Here is a 25,614-nt window from a genome sequence, read left to right as displayed (position 1 = left end):
GGCTTACACTGGCTTGTATTGTAGGCTTACGCTGGCTTGCACTGTAGGCTTACACTGGTTTGCATTGTAGGCTTACACTGGCTTGTATTGTAGGCTTACACTGGTTTGCATTGTAGGCTTACACTGGCTTGCACTGTAGGCTTGACCTGAAGACGTGCACTGTATGACGTCACGGAATGTTCGCCATTTATTGTCTTAAAATAATACACATGCTCAAGGGGCTTAATCCAACAGCCTCTGTGTGAATCTATGCACGAGGATGTTCGTAGGCTTGCACTAAGGCGCCTATCTCTACAACACTGAAATGGGGGATAATTCACTGACTTTTTGCAATGAAATAATGAAATGAAATTATCATCTTGTTGGCTTGGATAATGGGACAAAGGACGGGAGGAGGATTCATCAATATTGGGAAAAGTGGCGCCAGAAATAATCTGCTCTCAGACATGAGAGACAGCCTAATAGCAGAGCGCCAGTCCTTTCTGGTAGTACGGAGGTCGAGTGGGTTAGCACAAACGGACGTGACCACGGGTTAGCATAACTGGGAGGGAGATAGTTTAGCACAAACAGAATGGTGCACAGACAGGCAGGCAGGCAGACAGAGAGACAGGCAGGCTGTCAGGCAGGTAGGCAGGCAGACAGGCAGGCAGACAGGGAGACAGACAGGGAGACAGACAGGCAGGCAGGCAGACAGAGAGACAGGCAGGCAGACAGGCAGGCAGACAGGGAGACAGACAGGGAGACAGACAGGCAGGCAGGCAGACAGAGAGACAGGCAGGCTGTCAGGCAGGTAGGCAGACAGACAGGCAGGCAGGCAGACAGAGAGACAGACAGACAGAGAGACAGACAGGCACGCTGTCAGCAGGCAGGCAGACAGACAGGCAGGCAGGCAGACAAACAGGCAGGCAGGCAGACAGAGAGACAGAACAGACAGACAGACAGGCAGGCTGTCAGGCAGGCAGGCAGACAGGGAGACAGACAGCGCAGGCAGGCAGACAGACAGACAGACAGACAGGCAGGAGACAGGGAGACAGACAGGCAGACAAACAGGCAGGCAGGCAGACAGAGAGACAGACAGACAGACAGGCAGGCTGTCAGGCAGGCAGGCAGACAGGCAGGGAGACAGGCAGGCAGGCAGGCAGACAGGCAGACAGACAGACAGGCAGGCAGACAGAAGCGGCTGACCTTTCAGAGCAGTGAAGAGACTCTCGTTCAAGTCATAGCTGTTCTCAAAGTAAGCCACGATTTCCCTGTTTAATTAGTAATGATTTGTAAATCTAATTATTAAAACAAACAACAATTCATTATCAAAACATGTCATCATTCAATTGTTTAGTAAGTAAAACAAACCACGATTTCTTTGGAAAATATTTTCAGTTGAAAGAAACGAAAAAGGCAAGTGTACTTAAAAAAAAGTTGGGCTTAGGTGATTGATACTGAATCACTTCTGCTCAAAATGTGGGGTTGCAAACAAATCTGCTAAAATATAGCTTTCAGGTGGTATTACAACAACAACAACAACAACAACAACAACAACAACAACATCAAGAAGCGAGGTTTATATAACATATACACGATTGTAGGAAGCTCTTAGCGCTTGAGAGAAGAACGAGACAAGGACAACATACGAAGGAAAGAAGGAAAAACAAAATCACTGATGACTAATGAAAGACAAAATAGAAAACACAAAGAGGAATCGGGTGACAAGAGCTGGGGGTTGAGTTGGAGACCAACTAGCACCGTGTGGACGGTTGTTAGGAGTAGTGTTTAAGGAAGAAGTTTGTTTTTAGTGCACATTTAAAGGATTCAATGGTGGGTAGGTGGCGGATATGGAAGGGGATAGTAGAAGTTATTTGTTATAATTAGGCCTCCATGTTTTGCTATTGAGTTGTATTTGGAGGAGGCGGGATCACTAACCCTGACTAACTCTCATCCTTACAACACTGGCCGCATGGAGACATTGCCGTACAAAACCCAAAACTACGAGGCCAACCCACCCACAGCCCCAACCAAGACAAGTGGGCATCTGTGATAACCCTAAACTCTTCCTTCTGTAGAATGTAGGCTTTCCATGTCTTCTGGCAGAGGGATCTCAAACTGTACATCAGCTTGCCAGTCAGAAAAGCTCCCAACAGTTCCCCAGCATGGCTAGATTTTCTTTTCTCTTTTGTGTCAAACGGATCCGAGTACGCAAAAAAAGGCGGTCTTCCTGATCCATCCCGGAGCTGTAGTTTTAGAAACTATTTTAGCTACAGGAGTCTGTGATTTAGAAGCTATTTTAGCTACAGGAGTCTGTGATTTAGAAACTATTTTAGCTACAGGAGTCTGTGATTTAGAAACTATTTTAGGTGCAGGAGTCTGTGATTTAGAAACTATTTTAGCTACAGGAGTCTGTGATTTAGAAACTCTTTTAGGTGCAGGAGTCTGTGATTTAGAAACTATTTTAGCTACAGGAGTCTGTGATTTAGAAACTATTTTAGGTACAGGAGTCTGTGATTTAGAAACTCTTTTAGCTACAGGAGTACCTTGATTTAGAAACTATTTTAGCTACAAGAGTCTGTGATTTAGAAACTCTTTTAGCTACAGGAGTCTGTGATTTAGAAACTATTTTAGGTACAGGAGTCTGTGATTTAGAAACTATTTTAGCTACAAGAGTCTGTGATTTAGAAACTATTTTAGCTACAGGAGTCTGTGATTTAGAAACTCTTTTAGGTATAGGAGTCTGTGATTTAGAAACTATTTTAGCTACAGGAGTCTGTGATTTAGAAACTATTTTAGCTACAGGAGTCTGTGATTTAGAAACTATTTTAGCTACAGGAGTCTGTGATTTAGAAACTATTTTAGGTACAGGAGTCTGTGATTTAGAAACTATTGATTTAGGTAGAGGAGTCTGGCAGGAGTCTGTGATTTAGAAACTATTTTAGGTACAGGAGTCTGTGATTTAGAAACTATTTTAGGTACAGGAGTCTGTGTGATTTAGAAATTTTTAGGTGCAGGAGTCTAGTGATTTTAGCATTTTATTTAGGGATCCATTTTAGGTAGGAGTCTGTGATTTAGAAACTATTTTAGGTACAGGAGTCTGTGATTTAGAAACGTATTTTAGGTACTAGGAGTCTGTGATTTAGAGAACTTTAGAACTATTTTAGTCGGGAGCTGGATTTTAGGTAGGTACAGGAGTCTGTGATTTAGAAACTATTTTAGGTGCAGGAGTCTGTGATTTAGAAACTATTTTAGGTGCAGGAGTCTGTGATTTTAGAAACTATTTAGGTACAGGAGTCTGTGATTTAGAAACTTTAGGTACAGGAGTCTGTGATTAGAAACTATTTTAGGTACAGGAGTCTGTGATTTAGAAACTATTTTAGCTACAAGGAGTCTGTGATTTTAGAAGCTATTTTAGGTGCAGGAGTCTGTGATTTAGAACTATTTTAGGCTACAGGAGTCCTGTGAATTATAGAAGGTACTATTTTAGGTACAGGAGTCTGTGATTTAGAAACTATTTTAGCTACAGGAGTCTGTGATTTAGAAAGCTATTTTAAGGTACAGGAGAGTGTAGAACTATTTTACAGGTCAGGGAGTCTGTGATTTAGAAACTATTTTAGGTACAGGAGTCTGTGATTTAGAAGAAGCTCTTTTAGGTGCAGGAGTCTGTGATTTAGAAACTATTTTAGCTACATGGAGTCTGTGATTTAGAAAGCTATTTTAGCTACAAGAGTCTGTGATTTTTTAGAAACTATTTTTAGGTGTACAGGAGTCTGTGATTTGAACTATTTTACAGGAGTCTGTTAGAAACTACTTTTAGCGTACAGGAGTCTGTGATTTAGAAACTATTTTAGCTACAAGAGTCTGTGATTTAGAACTATTTTAGGTGCAGCGGAGTCTGTGATTTTAGAAACTATTTTTACAGGAGTCTGATTTAGAAACTATTTTAGCTACAGGAGTCTGTAGGATTTAGAGGAACTCTTTAGGTACAGTGATTTCAGGAGTCTGTGATTTAGAAACTATTTAGTAGTCTGTGCTAGACAAGGAGTCTGTGATTTAGGAAACTAATTTTAGGTACAGGAGTCTGTGATTTAGAAACTATTTTAGCTAACAGGGTCTGTGATTTAGAAACGTATTTTAGCTACAGGAGTCTGTGATTTAGAAACTATTTTAGGTAACCAGGAGTTCTGTGATTTAGAACTATTTTAGCTACAGGAGGGTCTGTGATTTTAGGTTAGAGTCTGTGAACTATTTATGATTTTTAGGATTTAGAAACTTTTTAGGAAGATTTAACTTTTTAGGTACAGGAAGTCCTGTGATTTAAGAAACTATTTTAGCTACAGGAGTCGGAAAAACATTTTAGTCTGTGATTTAGAAACTATTTTAGGTAGGTGCAGGAGTCTGTGATTTAGAAACTATTTTAGGTACAGGAGTCTGTGATTTAAGAAACTATTTTAGCTACAGGAGTCTGTGATTTAGAAACTATTTTAGCTACAGGAGTCTGTGATTTAGAAACTATTTTAGCTACAGGAGTCTGTGATTTAGAAACTATTTTAGGTACAGGAGTCTGTGATTTAGAAACTATTTTAGCTACAGGAGTCTGTGATTTAGAAAACATTTTACGGTACAGGAGTCTGTGATTTAGAAACATTTTAGCTACAGGAGTCTGTGATTTAGAAACTATTTTAGGTACAGGAGTCTGTGATTTAGAAAACTATTTTTAGGCTGCAGGAGTCTGTGATTTAGAAACTATGTTTTAGGTACAGGAGTCTGTGATTTAGAAACTATTTTAGACATTTTAGGAGTCTGTGATTTAGAAGCTATTTTAGGTACAGGAGTCTGTGATTTAGAAACTATTTTAGCTACAGGAGTCTGTGATTTAGAAACTATTTTAGGTACAGGAGTCTGTGATTTAGAAACTATTTTAGGTGCAGGAGTCTGTGATTTAGAAACTATTTTAGGTACAGGAGTCTGTGATTTAGAAACTATTTTAGGTACAGGAGTCTGTGATTTAGAAACTATTTTAGGTACTGGATTTAAAAATATTTTAGAAACTACAGGAGTCTGTGATTTAGAAACTATTTTAGCTACAGGAGTCTGTGATTTAGAAACTCTTTTAGGTGCAGGAGTCTGTGATTTAGAAACTATTTTAGCTACAGGAGTCTGTGATTTAGAAACTATTTTAGCTACAAGAGTCTGTGATTTAGAAACTATTTTAGGTGCAGGAGTCTGTGATTTAGAAACTATTTTAGCTACAGGAGTCTGTGATTTAGAAACTCTTTTAGGTACAGGAGTCTGTGATTTAGAAACTATTTTAGCTACAAGAGTCTGTGATTTAGAAACTATTTTAGGTACAGGAGTCTGTGATTTAGAAACTATTTTAGCTACAGAGTCTGTGATTTAGAAACTATTTTAGGCTACAGGAGTCTGTGATTTAGAAACTATTTTAGCTACAGGAGTCTGTGATTTAGAAACTATTTTAGGTACAGGAGTCTGTGATTTAGAAACTATTTTAGCTACAGGAGTCTGTGATTTAGAAACTATTTTAGGTACAGGAGTCTGTGATTTAGAAACTATTTTAGGTGCAGGAGTCTGTGATTTAGAAACTATTTTAGGTGCAGGAGTCTGTGATTTAGAAACTCTTTTAGGTGCAGGAGTCTGTGATTTAGAAACTATTTTAGGTACAGTCTGGAGATTAGAAAGCTATTTTAGGTACAGAGTCTGGTGATTTAGAACTATTTTTAGGTACAGGAGTCTGTGATTTAGAAACTCTTTTAGGTGCAGGAGTCTGTGATTTAGAAGCTATTTTAGGTACAGGAGTCTGTGATTTAGAAACTATTTTAGGTACAGGAGTCTGTGATTTAGAAACTCTTTTAGGTGCAGGAGTCTGTGATTTAGAAACTATTTTAGGTACAGGAGTCTGTGATTTAGAAACTATTTTAGGTGCAGGAGTCTGTTGCAAACCAAAATTGTAAGCAGAAATATTTCAGAAAGTAGTTTTCTAAGATTCATGCCCAACCTGCCACTTCATTTATTTTCCACTTTAATAAAGTACTTAGCAATCATGAAAAAGAAACAATATGGAGACGAGTGTGACTTTGACAACAACAGTTGTTTACACTAGGTTGTTCCCTAGAATAACGTGTAGAATAAACTGTGGTTGGTAGTTGCTGGGTGTTGTGACAAGGATGTTTGATGACAGCAGTATGAATGACTTGTATGTACAATGTGTGATTACATTATGTGATGTGTACTAACCTTGACTACATTATGTGATGTAGTGTGTGTGTACTAACACTGACTACATTATGTGATGCAGTGTGTACTAACCTTGACTATATTATGTGATGCTGTGTGTGTAATAACACTGACTACATTATGTGATGTGTGTGTACTAACACTGACTACATTATGTGATGTAGTGTGTGTGTACTAACACTGACTACATTATGTGATGTAGTGTGTGTGTACTAACACTGACTACATTATGTGATGCAGTGTGTACTAACACTGACTACATTATGTGATGTTGTGTGTGTAATAACACTGACTACATTATGTGATGTAGTGTGTGTACTAATCAAGTGACTACATTATGTGATGTTGTGTGTGTACTAATCAAGTGACTACATTATGTGATGTAGTGTGTGTACTAACACTGACTACATTATGTGATGTAGTGTGTGTACTAACACTGACTACATTATGTGATGTAGTGTGTGTGTACTAACACTGACTACATTATGTGATGCAGTGTGTACTAACCTTGACTACATTATGTGATGCTGTGTGTGTAATAACCAAGTGACTACATGATGTGAGCACTAACACTATGTACTAACCCTGACTATATTATGTGATGCAGTGAGTGCACATACCAAGTGACTACATCATGTGATGTTGTGTGTGTACTAACACTGACTACATTATGTGATGTTGTGTGTGTACTAACCAAGTGACTACATTATGTGATGTGTGTGTACTAACACTGACTACATTATGTGATGTTGTGTGTGTACTAACACTGACTACATTATGTGATGTTGTGTGTGTACTAACACTGACTACATTATGTGATGTTGTGTGTGTACTAACACTGACTACATTATGTGATGTTGTGTGTGTACTAACCAAGTGACTACATTATGTGATGTGTGTGTACTAACACTGACTACATTATGTGATGCTGTGTGTGTACTAACCAAGTGACTACATTATATGATGTTGTGTGTACTAACACTGACTATATTATGTGATGTTGTGTGTGTACTAACACTGACTATATTATGTGATGTAGTGTGTGTACTAACACTGACTATATTATGTGATGTAGTGTGTGTACTAATCAAGTGACTATATTATGTGATGTTGTGTGTGTACTAACCAAGTGACTACATTATGTGATGTGTGTGTACTAACACTGACTACATTATGTGATGCTGTGTGTGTACTAACCCTGACTACATTATATGATGCAGTGTGTACTAACACTGACTATATTATGTGATGTTGTGTGGGCACATGTTACCAGTAGGATGACAACAATGTGTCAAACACTGACAAATGGGTGTTTGCAGTGGGGATACATTTAAGGCATTAAGTACTTTCTATAGACACAAGAACTCACTAAATCACCTCTTTATACGTCTTTGTGCACGAAAATTCTCCAAATCATTTCTTGAGACATCTTTTTTCACATAGAAGAGCGCTCTAACTCACTTCTTTGTGGACCGAGGTATTGATAGAGATGGCAGCACCTATATTTTTTACTTTTTACATAAAATAAAGAATCTCAAACTCACTGCTTCGTACAGGAAGAAAGGTCCAGTGGCTTTAGAGAGGTGAAGGTCAGGCTTCCAGTCAGCAAGCGAGTAGACATTCTTCTCAAGATTTGGTTTTACCTCAACAGTGGAGTGACGTTTGGCTTGGGACCTGGCACTTGGCTGGACAGGGTTTTCCTGTCAATAAATCAGTTGTCACTTAGGGTTAAACTCTATCAAAAAAATTGCTAAAGGTTAGGGTTAGATTTACAGTCTGTAAGGGTTAGGGTTAGTTACCAAGCCATCATTAAAGTTTGTTTGTTTTTTTCTTAATGATGAAATAAGATATAATTCGACAGAGGATAATTAGTACCAGCTCTATACCAAAGCAAGTGTTAAAACCACACACAACAACAATGAACTATACCATAACATGTCTATTCCTGCTCCATCAGACAGACCCTGATACAATCAGGATTGAGACTCATATATGATCAATCTTCACTGGGTCTCAGTAACATTCATAAGTCGCACAGCCCAAGCAACAAAGGACAGGCTCAGTCTCTTATTCTTGCATGCAGGTACACAAGTGTTGTATCACATGGTCTGGTCAAAATTAGCAAGCAACATCTTGCTGATGCTGTCATGGTTTTTATTCAAATAACAAATCTGAATCATCTCTAACAGGCCTTTGGTCAAAGGAGGTAGTGATGGTGATGGAGTGGTGGTAGTGGTGGGGGAGATTGGTGTTTCATGTGGAGCCAGCAACTAAGGCTCTATCACGGCAAGGCAGCCGACCATATAAACAGATGTCATATGCAGAGAAAGAATAGCATGCCTGAGACGAGAGCTGAACCCAGGATAGCCAACCCTTAATGTTATTGATGACAGGCGCTAACAGTTGCACCACCGGACTGCCCAAGGAAAAACAAGCATACATAACATTTGCACTACCCATGAGTTACCAAAATTTACAAAAAGATTTTGTTGTAATGTAAAGAATTTTAACTTGCCGGTTGTCATCAAGGAAGCTATTGTTTTGCAAAAATGTAATAAAAAAATGAAAAATTTTGAATTTAAATCTATATTTCCTTTTTATATATGACTGTGGTACTTTGCCTGTTTTTTTTATGATTTGGGGCGTCAAAGTCAAAGACAGCGTCTGTAATACAAATCTCAAGATTAGGTATCATACACCTGTCTGTAATACAAATCTCAAGATTAGGTATCATACATCTGTCTGTAGCACAAATAACAAGCTGGGTATCATACACCTGTCTGTAGTACAAATAGCACACTGGGTATAATACACCTGTCTGTAATACAAATCTCAAGATTAGGTATCATACATCTGTCTGTAGCACAAATAACAAGCTGGGTATCATACACCTGTCTGTAGCACAAATAACAAGCTGGGTATCATACATCTGTCTGTAATACAAATAACAAGCTGGGTATCATACACCTGTCTGTAGCACAAATAACAAGCTGGGTGTCATACATCTGTCTGTAGCACAAATCACAAGCTGGGTATCATACACCTGTCTGTAATACAAATCACAAGCTGGGTATCATACACCTGTCTGTAGCACAAATCACAAGCTGGGTATCATACACCTGTCTGTGGTACAAATAACAAGCTGGGTATCATACACCTGTCTGTAGTACAAATAACAAGCTGGGTATCATACATCTAATATCTTTTTTCCCGAAAATCTGCTAATGTCAGGCCTCCAAAGTTGTTGCGATCTAAAACTGTCTTTGTATATGTGATCCCAACTGGCTAGTGAACTTGCCGTTCTATTTACAGTCATTGTTGTTTAAACACGACAGACGTAAGCAAACAACGGGTACCTTTTAAAACTGAAGACAGCAATAGGGTGTGAGGGGCGCAGAGACCATGGGTATCGTAGAAGTACGAAGCATTCAAACCAGAGGCACAAGTTCAGTTTAGCCAGGTTATGAGGTCAGCTGGGGAGCGAGGTCAGGGTCACACCCCTTTCGTAACGATTTTTTTTCTGTTGATCCCCCCACTATAGCCAGCCTGCTTTGTCCTCTCTACAGACTACAGTCAGGGTAGTGGGGACAAGGCGAGCTTGCTGCTATGCACTATACTCACCACCCAGCACAGCTAATCATCAACAGGCGTCTCTGGTCAAACTTTGACCAACTAGCTATTGAACATATGCATGAGGCTAAAAGAAGGAGGTCAGGTAAAGGTCATCTCCTAACCTTTTAGGTCGTTGGGAGCTGAGGTGTTAGAGACCTCACTTTCCTTAGAGGGTGGTGCCCATCTCCTCTCCCTCGCTTGTCTTACCTTCCACCACACTGTATAGGATCAGGTACCCGTTACCGCCAGCTGGGTCGACTGGGGGAAGTTTGCTGCACTATTCGGGTATTGAACCCCCGCTCTCTCAGTTCAGACGCCACATTGAACAGATGTTACTACTACGGACAACAGAGCATCTTGCCGGATGAAACAGATGATGTATATTTGGATGTACCCAGTGACAAGACAGGTAGGCCACTCACCAGGCATCCCTTTGACAATCAAAGGAAGTAAAATAGTCTTGCCCCACTTACAAGGGAATGGCAAACAAATTTTGCGCACGTTTCTTTGCCCAACAATAAATATCAGAAATAACCAATGAAACAACTTATTAGTAGACGATAACTAAATATTGCAAGGAAATAATCTAGCTGTTGGTTAAAAAAATCAGCGTGTTTACCGCTTTGTTTGTTTGTTTGTTTGTTTGTTTGTTTGTTTATCGCTTTCTCATCTAGCTGCAGAGAGAGTGTCTCATCCACAGCCTGAAGAAGGTGTGCTATACAGGCTAGTGGTTATGATTCTAAAAACATCTGAACTCATAAGTCCAAACAAAAGACACGTACAGCTTTTCAGAACGACTTGATGTGACCCTGTCCTGACCCTGCGCGTGCATGGCATGTGTCTGTAGTTACTTTGTGCATGAGTAGCGTCTGTAGCAGGAGTGAATGTATTTGTTATGTGCTGATATGGGTGCATGGTTGTTTATGATCTAAACTACATATCCTTCATGTAAAGCGCTTTGAGCAAAATTTTTAGGAAAGGAACAATATAATCCTCATTATTATTTATTAAAAATATTCTAGTGATTCGGATTCTTCTGAAGCACTGAGAAGGTAGCCGACCCTCCTCAAATCACAGGCGCATAAGAAAAAGAACAAAAAACTTTTAAAACCACCAGGGGGGTGATTTCACAAGTCGATATTGAGATAATCTCCTTCATCATGATATACCACCTCCTACATCCAGTGAGTTCGTTAACATTTACACATCAATTATTCAACTATACAGACAACCTACCACTCACGGAATATTCAGAACAATTTGTAATGCCTTCGAAACAAATAATGACAGGCTAGACAGGCTGTTAGTGCTTCTAGCACTTACCTAACAAATAATGACAGGCTAGACAGGCTGTTAGTGCTTCTAGCACTTACCTAACAAATAATGACAGGCTGTTAGTGCTTCTAACACTTACCTAACAAATAATGACAGGCTGTTAGTGCGTTTAGTACTGCCCTAACAAATAATGACAGGCTAGACAGGCTGTTAGTGCTTCTAGCACTTACCTAACAAATAATGACAGGCTGTTAGTGCTTCCAGCACTTACCTAACAAATAATGACAGGCTAGACAGGCTGTTAGTGCTTCTAGCACTTACCTAACAAATAATGACAGGCTGTTAGTGCTTCCAGCACTTACCTAACAAATAATGACAGGCTAGACAGGCTGTTAGTGCTTCTAGCACTTACCTAACAAATAATGACAGGCTGTTAGTGCTTCTAGCACTTACCTAACAAATAATGACAGGCTGTTAGTGCTTCCAGCACTTACCTAACAAAAAATGACAGGCTAGACAGGCTGGTGTAATAAAAAGTTCTAGGCTACTTAAGCATTCCAACCATGCCATTTGTTATACTAGCCATATCAGGGTTAAGGTTAGGGACATGTTAACCCTAGCATGGCAGGGTTAAGGTTAAGGATAGGTTACTCCTAACAAGTCATTTAGAGTATAAGAAACAGACGATCAGACAGATACATAGTTACTACAGATACCAAGATACGTATGCATAGTTAGTACAGTTTACGGCCATAACCATATGTCGTGAACTCTGGGGTAGGAGCACGTGGAGATGGTAGAGGTTATGATTTCCGTCGCCCCGGCCTATCCCACTCTCGATACCTCCACCACTCATGTGGACAGTGACCGCATGCACCTATACTAAATTGCTTATTTACACTTTTAATTAGCTCGAGCCCCCAGCATGCATCACCCCAATAAACAACTCAAGGCATATTAGTATATTAAAGAAAGTTATTAATCATCGAGAGGATTATACAAATTACTAAATGATAAAGGAAATACAAAAGAACAGGCAAGTTTGCCAATGATCTCGTTCCCTATCTTGGCTAGTTATCTAGGGTGTCCCGTTAGCACTAACTATGCTCCTTAACCCTAATCCAGATATCTAGTGAGTCAGTCTACTCTTAACTACCACACCCACACCTCTACACACTCACTCCGCACACTTCTCATACACATGCCACTTAGCTTCACCCAAGCTTTCACCGTGTGATGTGTTAGTCTGCTAGACACACACACCTGTCACTGTGTTAGTCTGCTGGACACACACACCTGTCACTGTGTTAGTCTGCTGGACACACACACCTGTCACTGTGTTAGTCTCTGCTAGACACACACACCTGTCACTGTGTTAGTCTCTGCTAGACACACACACCTGTCACACTGTTAGTCTCTGCTAGACACACACACCTGTCACTGTGTTAGTCTCTGCTAGACACACACACCTGTCACTGTGTTAGTCTCTGCTAGACACACACACCTGTCACTGTGTTAGTCTCTGCTAGACACACACACCTGTCACTGTGTTAGTCTCTGCTAGACACACACACCTGTCACTGTGTTAGTCTGCTGGACACACACACCTGTCACTGTGTTAGTCTCTGCTGGACACACACACCTGTCACTGTGTTAGTCTGCTGGACACACACACCTGTCACACTGTTAGTCTCTGCTGGACACACACACCTGTCACTGTGTTAGTCTCTGCTGGACACACACACCTGTCACACTGTTAGTCTCTGCTGGACACACACACCTGTCACACTGTTAGTCTCTGCTGGACACACACACCTGTCACTGTGTTAGTCTCTGCTGGACACACACACCTGTCTGTTAGTCTCTGCTAGACACACACACCTGTCACTGTGTTAGTCTCTGCTGGACACACACACCTGTCACACTGTTAGTCTCTGCTAGACACACACACCTGTCACTGTGTTAGTCTCTGCTAGACACACACACCTGTCACTGTGTTAGTCTCTGCTAGACACACACACCTGTCACTGTGTTAGTCTGCTGGACACACACACCTGTCACACTGTTAGTCTCTGCTAGACACACACACCTGTCACTGTGTTAGTCTCTGCTGGACACACACACCTGTCACTGTGTTAGTCTCTGCTGGACACACACACCTGTCACTGTGTTAGTCTCTGCTAGACACACACACCTGTCACGTGTTAGTCTCTGCTAGACACACACACCTGTCACTGTGTTAGTCTCTGCTAGACACACACACCTGTCACTGTGTTAGTCTCTGCTAGACACACACACCTGTCACTGTGTTAGTCTCTGCTAGACACACACACCTGTCACTGTGTTAGTCTCTGCTAGACACACACACCTGTCACTGTGTTAGTCTCTGCTAGACACACACACCTGTCACTGTGTTAGTCTCTGCTAGACACACACACCTGTCACTGTGTTAGTCTCTGCTAGACACACACACCTGTCACTGTGTTAGTCTCTGCTGGACACACACACCTGTCACACTGTTAGTCTCTGCTAGACACACACACCTGTCACACTGTTAGTCTCTGCTAGACACACACACCTGTCACTCGCTGTGTGATGTGTTAACCTCTGATGGACACACATAACTGTCACTTGTGTTTTCGCACAATGGTTTCTTGCTGTGTGGTGGATTCTCTCGACACGCGGCAGATGAAATAGTGTTCGATGACTGTGGTCTTCTGTTGTCCGGCTCCGCGACATTTACGATGGAGAAGGTGTCAGGGAAGTGTGTTATTTCCCTTGGTCACGGGGTTGGCGAGTGTGTCTGAGCGTGTGGCCGTGCCCGCCTAAAGTGAAATCCCCGTGCCACCACAAAAAAGTAATGACGAGTGGTTACAGGGACCGGGAATAAGTGAACTAAGTTGCTTGCCTAGCCAAGGTAATAAATTTAACATTTGTTGAAGTTTTAAATTTTAGTAATCTAAAGCAGCGTACTTCTAAATTATTTATAAAGATGACTTAATTTTCTAAAAGAAAATCTATTTTCACTTGACTTTATGGCACAATATATAATAGTATAAGTTAAAAATTCTGTAGACTAATTAGTAACCGAGTTACAGGAACTTCTGAGGAACCCACTGGGAGTGAGGATTCCCAACGAAACCGCCGAGACGGAAGGTCTTGCTGTACGTGTAGTTACAGAGACCGGGAATAATTGAAGTAAGTTGCTTGCCTAGCCAAGTTCACAAGTTCAGTCCGTCGACGTCCTGAAGTGTTGTTCCGCGACCCCAGCGTTGGCAATAGCAGTTTGGAGTGTATATTATGGTGTAGCATTGTGTATTATGGTGTAGCATTGTGTAGCATTGTGTAGCATTGTGTGTGCCAGCTACAGAGATCCTGGTGGAATATGTGCCTTAGTGTGTTTCCTGTACGCTCGTCGTGGACTGAGTGGGAGCGTTCCTGACGCAGAGATACGTCTGACCTTTTTAAGTTCGTTGAAGTGACATTGGCGAAAAGTAACAGTAAGTGATTTTATATTTTCTATAAATTACCTGGAAGACCTTTTATATTCTGGACCGAGTTCCAGAGCGGCGCTCCGTTTCTTGGTACAGGACTGACCAGTTAGAAATGTACTTTGGAGGGTTTTGACGAGTGAGAGGGAGTGGTGATTTTCATGTATATTTGAGGCAGTGGAGGAAAGCTGGTGTATCTGTAGTCTACGTGTTAATCTTTATTTTGCCTTCTGTATGTATACGACCTGTTGCCAACTATCCACCAAGAGAGAGGATAAGTAACAGCGGAATATTATAGTAAAAATGACGAGAAGCCCACGGACAGATCGTTGTGTTTTGTGTTGTTCGAATGCGCGTGAACACCGTGTGTGAGGCGGTGACGTCAGTGTGTGACGTGGTCGTGACTGAAGGGTGGGACGGATTCTCGCATGAACCGTCCCCGTACACTTCGGTAGTGGCCTGAATTTTCTTCGCGTAGAACTCAGCGCCGACTCTTGTGACCAGAGCGACTTTCCCACTGCACTGCCAGGAGTTAGTCGAGAATCGCAGGGACAAAAGTCACTCTTCTATTACGCTCAAGTTCGTCTGAGCGGGCTTTGATCACTTCCTTGGTCTGCGTCCCTATTCCCCCAATTAGTTTTCTGTCTGAGTCGCAACAGCCGACCACGAGGTAGCGAAGTCTTGAGCTGCAAACTCACTTCGGTGTTTCCTCCCCAGGAGTCTCTAGTGAAAAGCCTCGAGTTTGCTTGCAAACTGAATATCGAAACATCTGGCACGTGGCATTCATGCATTCGATTGGCTAGTCAAACCACATGACATACCACAACAACCAATGACACACCACAAATGGTGTATGACGTAGTTCCCAGCCTTCTCGTAATACGTCACGTAATCCGATGCCTACTTGTCTATTATGTTCGCGTTGTCCCCTTCTCTAAACGTAAGCACAGTACGCATGTTTCTCTAAGGCTTGTCTGTTACGTCACTGGCGCCCCTGACTTAGTGACCGTCGTGACGCGAACGGCCTTTTATTTCTAGGGGATGTAAGCACGCACCTCTAAGTTGGTATGAGCCCTGGGGCTCTAGTCCACCTTTAGCCTGTCAGTTTGCTTACGTGCCCGCTTGTCTTGTGAACAGAACAGACGGGCCAGCACACATTACAGCCCTATCGCCACTCTTTCGTGACACCATACTTTGTGAAGGAGTACTTGAACTAAGTCTTCCGCCCTAGAGGTAGCGCCTGTGTGATTGCCTCTGGAGGTAGCTCCTCCTGTGTGATTGCCTCTGGAGGTAGCTCCTCCTGTGTGATTGCCTCTGGAGGTAGCTCCTCCTGTGTGATTGCCTCTGGAGGTAGCTCCTCCTGTGTGATTGCCTCTGGAGGTAGCTCCTTCTGTGTGATTGCCTCTGGAGGTAGCTGGTGGATTATAACATATATTATGTGTATTCATCGACTCTCCACCGATGAGGTCTGCAATACGGTCAGGGTGTCCACGTTTGAAAGACAACTTTCTTATTTTATCTAAGTAAGGTGTCGAGAGAAGAGTGGACTAAGGACAAAACTGAACTGTACCTTTAATTTTTTATGAGTTTTTATACAGTGACAAAAGTTGTGAAAAACGGTGAATGTGATGCTATTGAAATTTGTTTTGAGAAAGTTATTTTCGTTGCATTTAATGAAGTCCAAACACGCCTTCCTGTGGCAGACTGCTTGTGTGAAAAAGGTACACGTGTCCATGTGTTTATGACATTAAAGTGCCTGTGTGTTGTGACCGTCACTAATGAAGTTCCCTAAAGTCTTTACAACATTAATTTTGTACTTTTTATCTTTATAATCTTTTCTGTTTCCAGTATAAGTTAGTCTGAATTCTGCACTGAGGGTTCGTGTAAAAATTTGACTTGATGGCCTTACACTTTTCTTTCTTTCCTTGCACTCTTTAAGGTTGCCTGTTGTTTACATCACGTGCTATGACCTGTTTATAATTCCCTGACCTCTAGAAACAAGCTTCTTGTTTTCCTGCATTCTATACATCTTTGTTTTTCACTTGTTCTCTCTCTCTCTACCTCTAGAAGTATGTAATTAAACCTAGTGTGTGCTAGAGTGATATCTGATTTGTCTAGATGCTGTCAAAATAAGTTTTAATAAGAAGACTGCAAATGCAGTTGCTGTGTCCCTCATCGGTTCTAAATTAGACTATGCCAACAGCTGCCTCTGGGGATTTCAAAGAGCGAGTTGTCGAGGCTTCAGCGAGTGCAAAATACGGCTGCGAGGATAGTTGCAGGAAAGAAACCAACTGACCATATTACTCCTGTACTTCGTGACCTACATTGGCTTCCTGTGGAGAAGCGAATTGAGCATAAATTGTTAACCTTCACATATGGCTGTCTTCACGACCTTGCGCCTGTCTATCTGCAAGAACTCATTCGCTGTTACCAACCCCAGCGGAACCTTCGTTCAGCAGCACACTTCAGACTTGAACGACCGAGTGTTCAGTCAGGGAATGCCAACAAGAAGACTGCGGGTTTCAGATCCTTCTCCAATGTAGCCCCGCCTCTGTGGAACTCGCTTCCCCTCTCGACCAAGGAGTCTGATAGTATTGCATCTTTCAAGAAAAATCTCAAGACTCACTTGTTTAAACTTATTTGAAGTTTTCATTTGACCTGCAGTTTGGTGGCTGCTGGGATCACCGCGCATTGAGCGCATCTTTGTGATGCGGATACTAGCGCGTTACAAAACTTCATCATCATCATCATCATCATCATCATCATCATCATCATCATCATCATCATCATCATCACAAGTAGCTCTGTAGCATATGCTTGCAGTCTGATCTCTAAGCTCTGCACCCAGTATTGTATATGTCAGTGGAATCTCCCAGTTTGTCGCCACCCAGAATATCATTTAAAATGCCGACGATGAAATTGTTCACAAATTCGTAACAGATGTACACAAAAAAATATCTTTATGTCCCTGTATAGATCTCCTTTTGTTTGAAATAATATGGTTGTGGTTAAATATATTGTCAATAAGACCATGGCCTTGTCGAAGAGAGGAATCTTCCTGGGGATTCCCGTCTTCCTGGATTCTTCCTACCCGTCCTTGGGGAAGTGGTTAGCTGAGGGTTAGAACACAGGCATCAGAACCCGAAGGGGCACAAGTTCGATACCCGTCTGACGCAGTGAACTTACCCCCCGACGACCCAGCTGTCGGGAATAGGTACCTTACTCCATAGAGAATAGGAGAAAAGGTAAAGTAGGCAGGATGGAAGTGAGATGGGCATTACCCTCCCACACACACAAAGCTGACTCCGAGAAAAGTGGGGTCTTGACACCGCACACCTTCACCTAACGACCTTCGCCTTTTTAACCGTGTCTGAGGCCTTCCCCCACCAATCATGATAACATAACGATTGACAACAAAACATTCAAACAGATCCAGGACACATTTCAATCAAAGGAAGCCCACTACACACGTGTGTGTCACTATGGTATGGGGATCCTGATCACGTGAGCGTCCTGAGTTCAGACGAAATAATACCTTGATGTTATTAGTCAATCATATCGTCGTATTCCACGTGGATTTGTTCAACATTACTTTAGTTCTTTATATAAACAGAGAGAGAGAGCACTGGAGTAATGCTCTGACCCTTGTCAGTCCACAGAGCCATAGAAAGATGGAAGCTGTTCACGAAATGTTGCCTCATCACACTGTGTACCAAAATAACTTACCTTTTTACCGTCTTTACAGCGAAACACACAAGCGGCCTGAACTTTACCAGGTAAACACAACCTCAATCACCGATAAGGTTCCTCCGTTCTCCCTTTCTCGTAGGCGGCGGACTCCTTATCAAGCAGACGACCTCACGTTACGTCAGTGTATGCGCGCGCACCACTTGTGCTCGACTTAAGCAACACGTACGCTGATTGGTTGATCGGCTTCTTCACCGATTCAGTGGAAGTTTCCTCTCCATTCACTGAGCCTACGGACCCACCGCGTGCTGCCCGCGTGCAGCCACACACTAACGTACACACACCGCTGTCACTATCTCTCTGTCTAACGTACACACACCGCCGTCACCATCTCTCTAGCGTACACACACCGCTGTCACCATCTCTCTGACTAACGTACACACACCGCGTCACACCTCTCTAACGTACACACACCACCGTCACCACCTCTCTAACGTACACACACCACCGTCACCACCTCTCTAACGTACACACACCGCCGTCACCACCTCTCTAACGTACACACACCGCCGTCACCATCTCTCTGTCTAACGTACACACACCGCCGTCACCACCTCTCTGTCTAACGTACACACACCGCCGTCACCATCTCTCTAACGTACACACACCGCCGTCACCATCTCTCTGTCTAACGTACACACACGCCGTCACCATCTCTCTAACGTACACACACCGCCGTCACCATCTCTCTAACGTACACACACCGCCGTCACCACTCTCTGTCTAACGTACACACACCGCCGTCACCATCTCTCTAACGTACACACACCGCCGTCACCATCTCTCTAACGTCACACACCGCCGTCACCACTCTCTAACGTACACACACCGCCGTCACCATCTCTCTAACGTACACACACCGCCGTCACCATCTCTCTAACGTACACACACCGCCGTCACCATCTCTCTGTCTAACGTACACACACCGCCGTCACCATCTCTCTAACGTACACACACCACCGTCACCACCTCTCTAACGTACACACACCGCCGTCACCATCTCTCTAACGTACACACACCGCCGTCACCATCTCTCTAACGTACACACACCGCCGTCACCATCTCTCTCTAACGTACACACACCGCGTCACCATCTCTCTAACGTACACACACCACCGTCACCACCTCTCTAACGTACACACACCGCCGTCACCACCTCTCTAACGTACACACACCACCGTCACCATCTCTCTAACGTACACACACCACCGTCACCATCCTCTCTAACGTACACACACCACCGTCACCACCTCTCTAACGTACACACACCACCGTCACCACCTCTCTAACGTACACATACCGCCGTCACCACCTCTCTAACGTACACACACCGCCGTCACCATCTCTCTGTCTAACGTACACACACCGCCGTCACCATCTCTCTAACGTACACACACCACCGTCACCACCTCTCTAACGTACACATACCGCCGTCACCACCTCTCTGTCTAACGTACACACACCGCCGTCACCATCTCTCTAACGTACACACACCGCCGTCACCATCTCTCTGTCTAACGTACACACACCGCCGTCACCATCTCTCTCTAACGTACACACACCGCCGTCACCATCTCTCTAACGTACACACACCGCCGTCACCATCTCTCTGTCTAACGTACACACACCGCCGTCACCATCTCTCTGTCTAACGTACACACACCGCCGTCACCACCTCTCTAACGTACACACACCGCCGTCACCACCTCTCTAACGTACACCAGAGACGTTAAAGCTCTGGACAGCCAACTCAGGCGCGGGAACAGATCTCGGGCGACGCGCATGCGCTGGACCACGGGTGTATTCACCTTTTCCGGCCTCGTTTTTCACAGTGTGTTGCTACTGTCGTTATTATTTTGAGATGCCAGGCAAGAACTGTGACGATTTCAGGATGCCCTGCTTGCAAAGGTCGACACAAAAGTTTATCATTTTTCCGCATAAGAAGACTAGATAATAAAGACTGGAAAAAACTCTTGTGAGAGCTGTGAATCGTTGTGATTCTAGCTTCAACATCGAAAGAGTGACCACTTATCCAGACATTATATTTTTATAGTTTAGGTAAGTCACCTTGTGAGATAAATATAGCCTTTTATATTTTATAATAATTCGACTTTCCAGTGCTTCTAAGTATTGCTGTGCCAGATCAAAAGATTTAAAGTTGTAAAAATAATCGAAATATTAATCACCTAGTATAAGCAATGTTTAACACTGCTGTTTTGAAACTGCTGAGTGCTGATACAGTTCGCAATAGAGAGAGAGTGTGTATGTGTGAAGAGAATAAATAACCTATTATAATATTTAATTTGTTATAATATAACCAACTCAAGGTAAAACAAAAATTGAGAAGTAAATCAAATGATTGCATTTTTGTATATACTAACATTAATATGAATAGGATTACTTAAATTCAACCCTATTTAGCAATAAATCATTTAAAATTAAATCAGAACACTTAGTGTTCCTTCTTCATAAGCTCAGATAACTCTTTGCTGGGGCTGGATTAAATCAGCAAATTAGTGTTAACTTCATGACTTTTATATTTGGCTCACTTGGCCTAACTTTACTCAAATGGGGTAGGTAAAGGGAAGCAAAAACCAGTGAGCTAATTCTGTACACAAGATAATTAGCTTATTATGACAACTGGTCAAAAGATCAGATACAGGTCTGTCTGCCTTACATTCATCATCATCATTCCTTGCTACTCCTCGAGGAGCATAGGGCCGCAACAACACCTCGCCAGCGGACCCGGTTTTGGGCAGCCCCCCCTCAGTTGGGCCCATGTGGTTCCAGCAGCCTTTCTGCCTTACATTAATTGATTTGAAATAATTTGCTACTTTTTATCTGCCTGTAGATTTCTACCTATTTGTTAACTTTCAGGTAAAGGCAGTCGCCATCACCTTATCCCAGTAAGTCAACCCACAGAGTTAATGCCAAAAAAGACCATTGAAACACCTAAGCCATAAGCTAGGAAGCCATCAGTAAGCATTAACTATTCATTACTATGATACAACATGGTCACTGTCAAGAGTAATGCATGATTAATAAATGTGTTTTATGTGAAACTGCTGACATTATGTCTGCTATTTTAATGTTCTTAATGCTTCTAGCTTCAACATTCTGCATTATACCTCTTGATGACTTTACATCCTCGCATGGTAAGATACTCACATATTTCATGTCAACTGGTTAAAAATATCTGCAGTAGCTAAGCTAAAGCATTGATGATAAGAGTAGACCTAATTGTTGCTTCAATAATAAGAGGTTTATTACCTTTGTTTACATTTTAAGACCATTGACTGAAGTAGTTTTACTCTTGACACATCTATTAATTCGCAATATAAAGTTCTGATTGTGCACTGCATGTTACATAAAAATTATGTTACTTCACCAATTGTATCAATTAGTGGATAATAATGAGGTACTATGTTCCTTTATAACAGACTCCTGTCTCTTGTTTTGCCTTGTTTCTGATCTTGGCTGAAATACAGCTGAACAATAAAAAAATACAATTACTTAGGCAGTTATCTTTATTGAATTGAGTGTGCATGAATGTCAGTGCCAAAGTGATTAAAAGCCATGGAATCAATATTTAACATCAATTTTTATTACGCGTGTATATATATATTAAGTAAAGCTCCTCTACTTATATGATGTTTAAGATTTCAACTCTTTTCGGATATTTCGGCTTGCCATAAAGTCCACTTAACTTTTATGCAAATGTATTACATGTATGATAATAATCATTTTCGACATAAACCTAAACTTTTGAATGTGCTTTACTTTTACAACCATGACATTGACGCATTAAGGATAATGTCTCTCTTAAAGCAGAAAATAGCATCAACCTGAAGTTGGGAGGGTGGTTTTAACACTATAACATCATGATCAATATTAATTTTGCACAAATGTAAATAAAGGAGATGATACAAAATTAATCAAAATACAAGGACATAAATTATATATATATATATGTCAACTCAGTATGTATAAATTTTGTGAAGACAATTTAAATTCTTATGGATTTAATTGATTGTAAAGATATTTTAATTTCCATTTTACTAAATATGTTTGCTAATGACATTTTCTTTTCACAGCAAAGTAGGCAATATGAAAAGGCCTGGTGAAAAGGAAAAAAATCCACCTGGCCATCAAAGTTTTGTCTAAATATAGACTTGAACTTCAGAAAAATTTGAATCACATGGGTTTTAATTCTGTAAGTCCCCCTCTATCCAGAATGTGTCATTGATTTCACAGCAGGCTCAGAATATTTTGTTCTGGTGTTAGGTTCATGTGTGAGTTCTTTTAAACATGAAAAACAATCACCTTTCTTATTATAAGAATTTAATTGCTCATTTCTTAACATTACATAGCACATAGCCTCCAATATACTCTACAGTCTCTATTTCCTCATCAGCCACCTCGCTTAAATCAGTTGCAGACTGAGTATTAGCCAAGTTGCAGTTTTCATTTACCACCGTGTCAAATATCATTAGGCAGATCCATATTGATGCAGAGATGGGATATGCCTTTCAATATCTTTACAATCAATTAAAAATTCCTTGTGAAAATTTGAATATACTTTTTCTTTTGCAGCAGTTTTGAACCTGCTCTTCTTCACTATACACAGGCTAAGAAACTGTAAATCATGAAGTAGTGCAGGTCCTGAAAAAGTAGAGATATACAATGTTATCTCATTTGAAATAATTTAAGAGTTTACTGGTACCACATTATTAATACACTGTATATGAAAAGTGCATTTAAAAAACAAAAATAAAGTCGAACTTAAAATAACTGAATGTAGGATCAATACCTTTCACATCATATCATTGTCTACAGGAAAACCCACTATTACTACACATAAGAAGAAAAATTGCTTCTGCATACACTCAGTATTTGCTTCACACTGCTGGTATTTTCTATACATTGTCAATAATGTACTCAAAACAGTGCAAAATTTTTCAGCCTGTATACTTACCACCAACATTAGGGATTATTTCCTTTACATTGTCTGAAATGTTGTCATCTGACCTCAAGTCCCACAAGACTCTTCCAAGACCTCCACGCAGACCTGATCAAACCGATTATATGATTAAACAAACTTTGTCAACAAATTTAAGTAAAAAAGGCAAAACAGATAATGGAAGAAAATAGCTACTTTTTAACTCTAAGCTCTATTTTTATCCAGGTATGAATCTAAACTAAACAGTCACTAAACGATTTGTCGTCGTGTGCATATTTATTTCACGGGAATTAGACACATAAATATCAGGGATAGATAGAGGAACATCCAATTTTCTTCGCCACCCATTTCAAGTACACTATCGTCCTGATAATACAGTGCATGATGTGAATGTGTTCAAAACAACTGTTACAAAAATCTAGAAGGATTTAAATGGAATTTAAGGCAAGTTCTTTAGAGCCTTAGTCTGAATTCAGAAGCGATAAACTCACTACAAACTATACCACGATACAACGCTGTGTGTGTGTAGATTTTTTACATTATCATTCACATATTAATAAATATATATCAAAACATACTTACTATGAGGATTTCTTCAATAGCAAAGGATTGAAAGATACTCGCGGATACAAAACAAAGCGACCGGATATTGCCTGTACTACCCCTTCTCTTCCACCCCGCGGACACGCGGTGAGTCAACGCTTTCCCACTGCGCGCGCCTCGTGTTGGCTGTCCATAGGGTCTAATGTCTCTGCTTAGTGCGTACACACACCTCAGAACTTACATCAATGATGCAACAATGGCTAAATAGCGTTAGTAACGATAATCTGCTTATCACAAAACTAGAATTATATAATCTAAGTAGCAGAAGCATCAAACTCCTTACCTCCTCTCTTATTAGTCGAACTCAGAGTCGTTGTAAATGTCAGTATGTCACGAAGGGTGGTAGGAGTAGCACTGTGTGTGGTTGCCACACCCGTTGCCCCACCTTGAGCACACCCGCGGTCAAAGGGAAGGTCAGAGAGCGGCACAGCCGTTGTCAGTAGGGAGAAGAGACGGCCGCTAGCTGACCTCTAACGGTTGTAGCGTCGGGGAAAACTACCACGTGGACAATGGTGTCCGGACACGGTAAGGTCCATGGCAGGGAGAAACCCAGAGGCTGGCCGACTGTGTCTCGCACTAGCGGTGATGCGTGACTGGTCGTAGTTGTGACAATGAGTGTGTTTGTGAGAGTGACCGACCTTTCAGGTGCATGTGTGGCCCCAACCAGCCTTGTAATATTGTGTTGGAGCCTAAGTCGGGGCTTCGCCACCGAACTCTTGAAGTGTACGCATCAGGGCGAGAAAAGACTTTGCAACTCGTCTTCATCACAAGCGTCGTCGTCTCCAGTCCGTCCTTGTACCAGACAAGGGACGTGGCCCAGGGACCAAGAGGTGTTCAGCCCGCTCTTAAAACTGAGTGTCAAGGAGAGTGACCTCTATCCCTGCAAAAACCTCGATCGACTCGGCAGTGCAGCGGGACACGTGACTCGGGTCACAAAGCCAGGTGCTGGTAACCGTGGTAACGACAGGCCGGCTGGTGACAGAAAAGGTCGAGTTCACGCTGGTCAAAGGGACGGTACGCGTGAGCGCTCGTCTCAGTTCCTCGTAAAGCACGTTTCACACCCCAGTGGAAAGTTCCAGACAAGGGAGGCCAGTTCGGAAGACCACCATTTCTTCTGCGTCTCGGTGCAAGAGACAAGCAAGTTAACTAACGGTCAACAGACCACCATCTCTTCTGCGCCGCCATAGGCGGGAAGGTTGCCGTGATAGCTCTGTAGTTGCTGGCAAGGCATAAACCACAAACAACAAATTAGGCGGGAAGGGGCTCCGTGTAGCAAAAACAATCATCCGAAGTAATCAAGGACACCACCAGGGACAATTCCATCCCTCACGGCAAAGACAATATTGGTCAAACGAAGTGATGTATGAATGCTCGACGAGTAGAGCGAGCGGATGTGTATGTGGACGAGTGTAGTGTAGGACGTGTCACGTGTGCATAGCTAAAGATCGGTTTGATGACTCACTAGATATCTGGATTAGTAGTAAGGCGGTAGGTTAACGGGACACCTAGGTAATTACCCTAGACAGAGAATTGGTTTATTCGTATGCTCATTCTTTCATTATATTCTGTTTACTTTAAGGTTTCGGCATTTTCCTATGATTAATAAGTACTTATTTTCACTAAATTGCATTGTGTCTTTTATTGAGGAGTGCGCTGTGGGCTCCAGTCGTTAATAAGTGTTAATTGGCA

At 41.9% G+C, this 25,614-nt stretch overlaps 1 protein-coding gene across 4 annotated transcripts in view; it reads right to left on the bottom strand.

The window, feature by feature from the left end:
- LOC112573473 (ergothioneine biosynthesis protein 1-like) overlaps positions 1 to 25,323 on the bottom strand; it is a 60,128-nt gene extending 34,805 nt beyond the window's left edge. Inside the window, exons 1-3 of one of the 4 annotated variants that reach the window (XM_025253878.1) lie at positions 24,209 to 25,323; positions 7,782 to 7,937; positions 1,186 to 1,250 (exon numbers count right to left, since the gene is read on the bottom strand). In XM_025253878.1, coding sequence (XP_025109663.1) covers positions 1,186 to 1,250; positions 7,782 to 7,858 — 142 coding nt within the window. In that variant the 5' untranslated portion in view covers positions 7,859 to 7,937; positions 24,209 to 25,323. Of the gene's footprint in view, positions 1 to 1,185; positions 1,251 to 7,781; positions 7,938 to 9,593; positions 9,746 to 9,858; positions 10,271 to 18,341; positions 18,820 to 24,208 lie in introns of those variants that run through there. The other 3 variants (XM_025253877.1, XM_025253880.1, XM_025253879.1) reach the window with 3 other exon arrangements.
- Between the last annotated feature and the right edge of the window lie 291 nt (positions 25,324 to 25,614).

Source organism: Pomacea canaliculata, linkage group LG10 (genome assembly GCF_003073045.1).
Source record: "Pomacea canaliculata isolate SZHN2017 linkage group LG10, ASM307304v1, whole genome shotgun sequence".
Classification (NCBI taxonomy): Eukaryota; Metazoa; Mollusca; class Gastropoda; order Architaenioglossa; family Ampullariidae; genus Pomacea; species Pomacea canaliculata.
The sequence above is the reverse complement of the archived record's forward strand: the minus strand, read 5'-3'. Positions and strand labels throughout refer to the sequence as shown.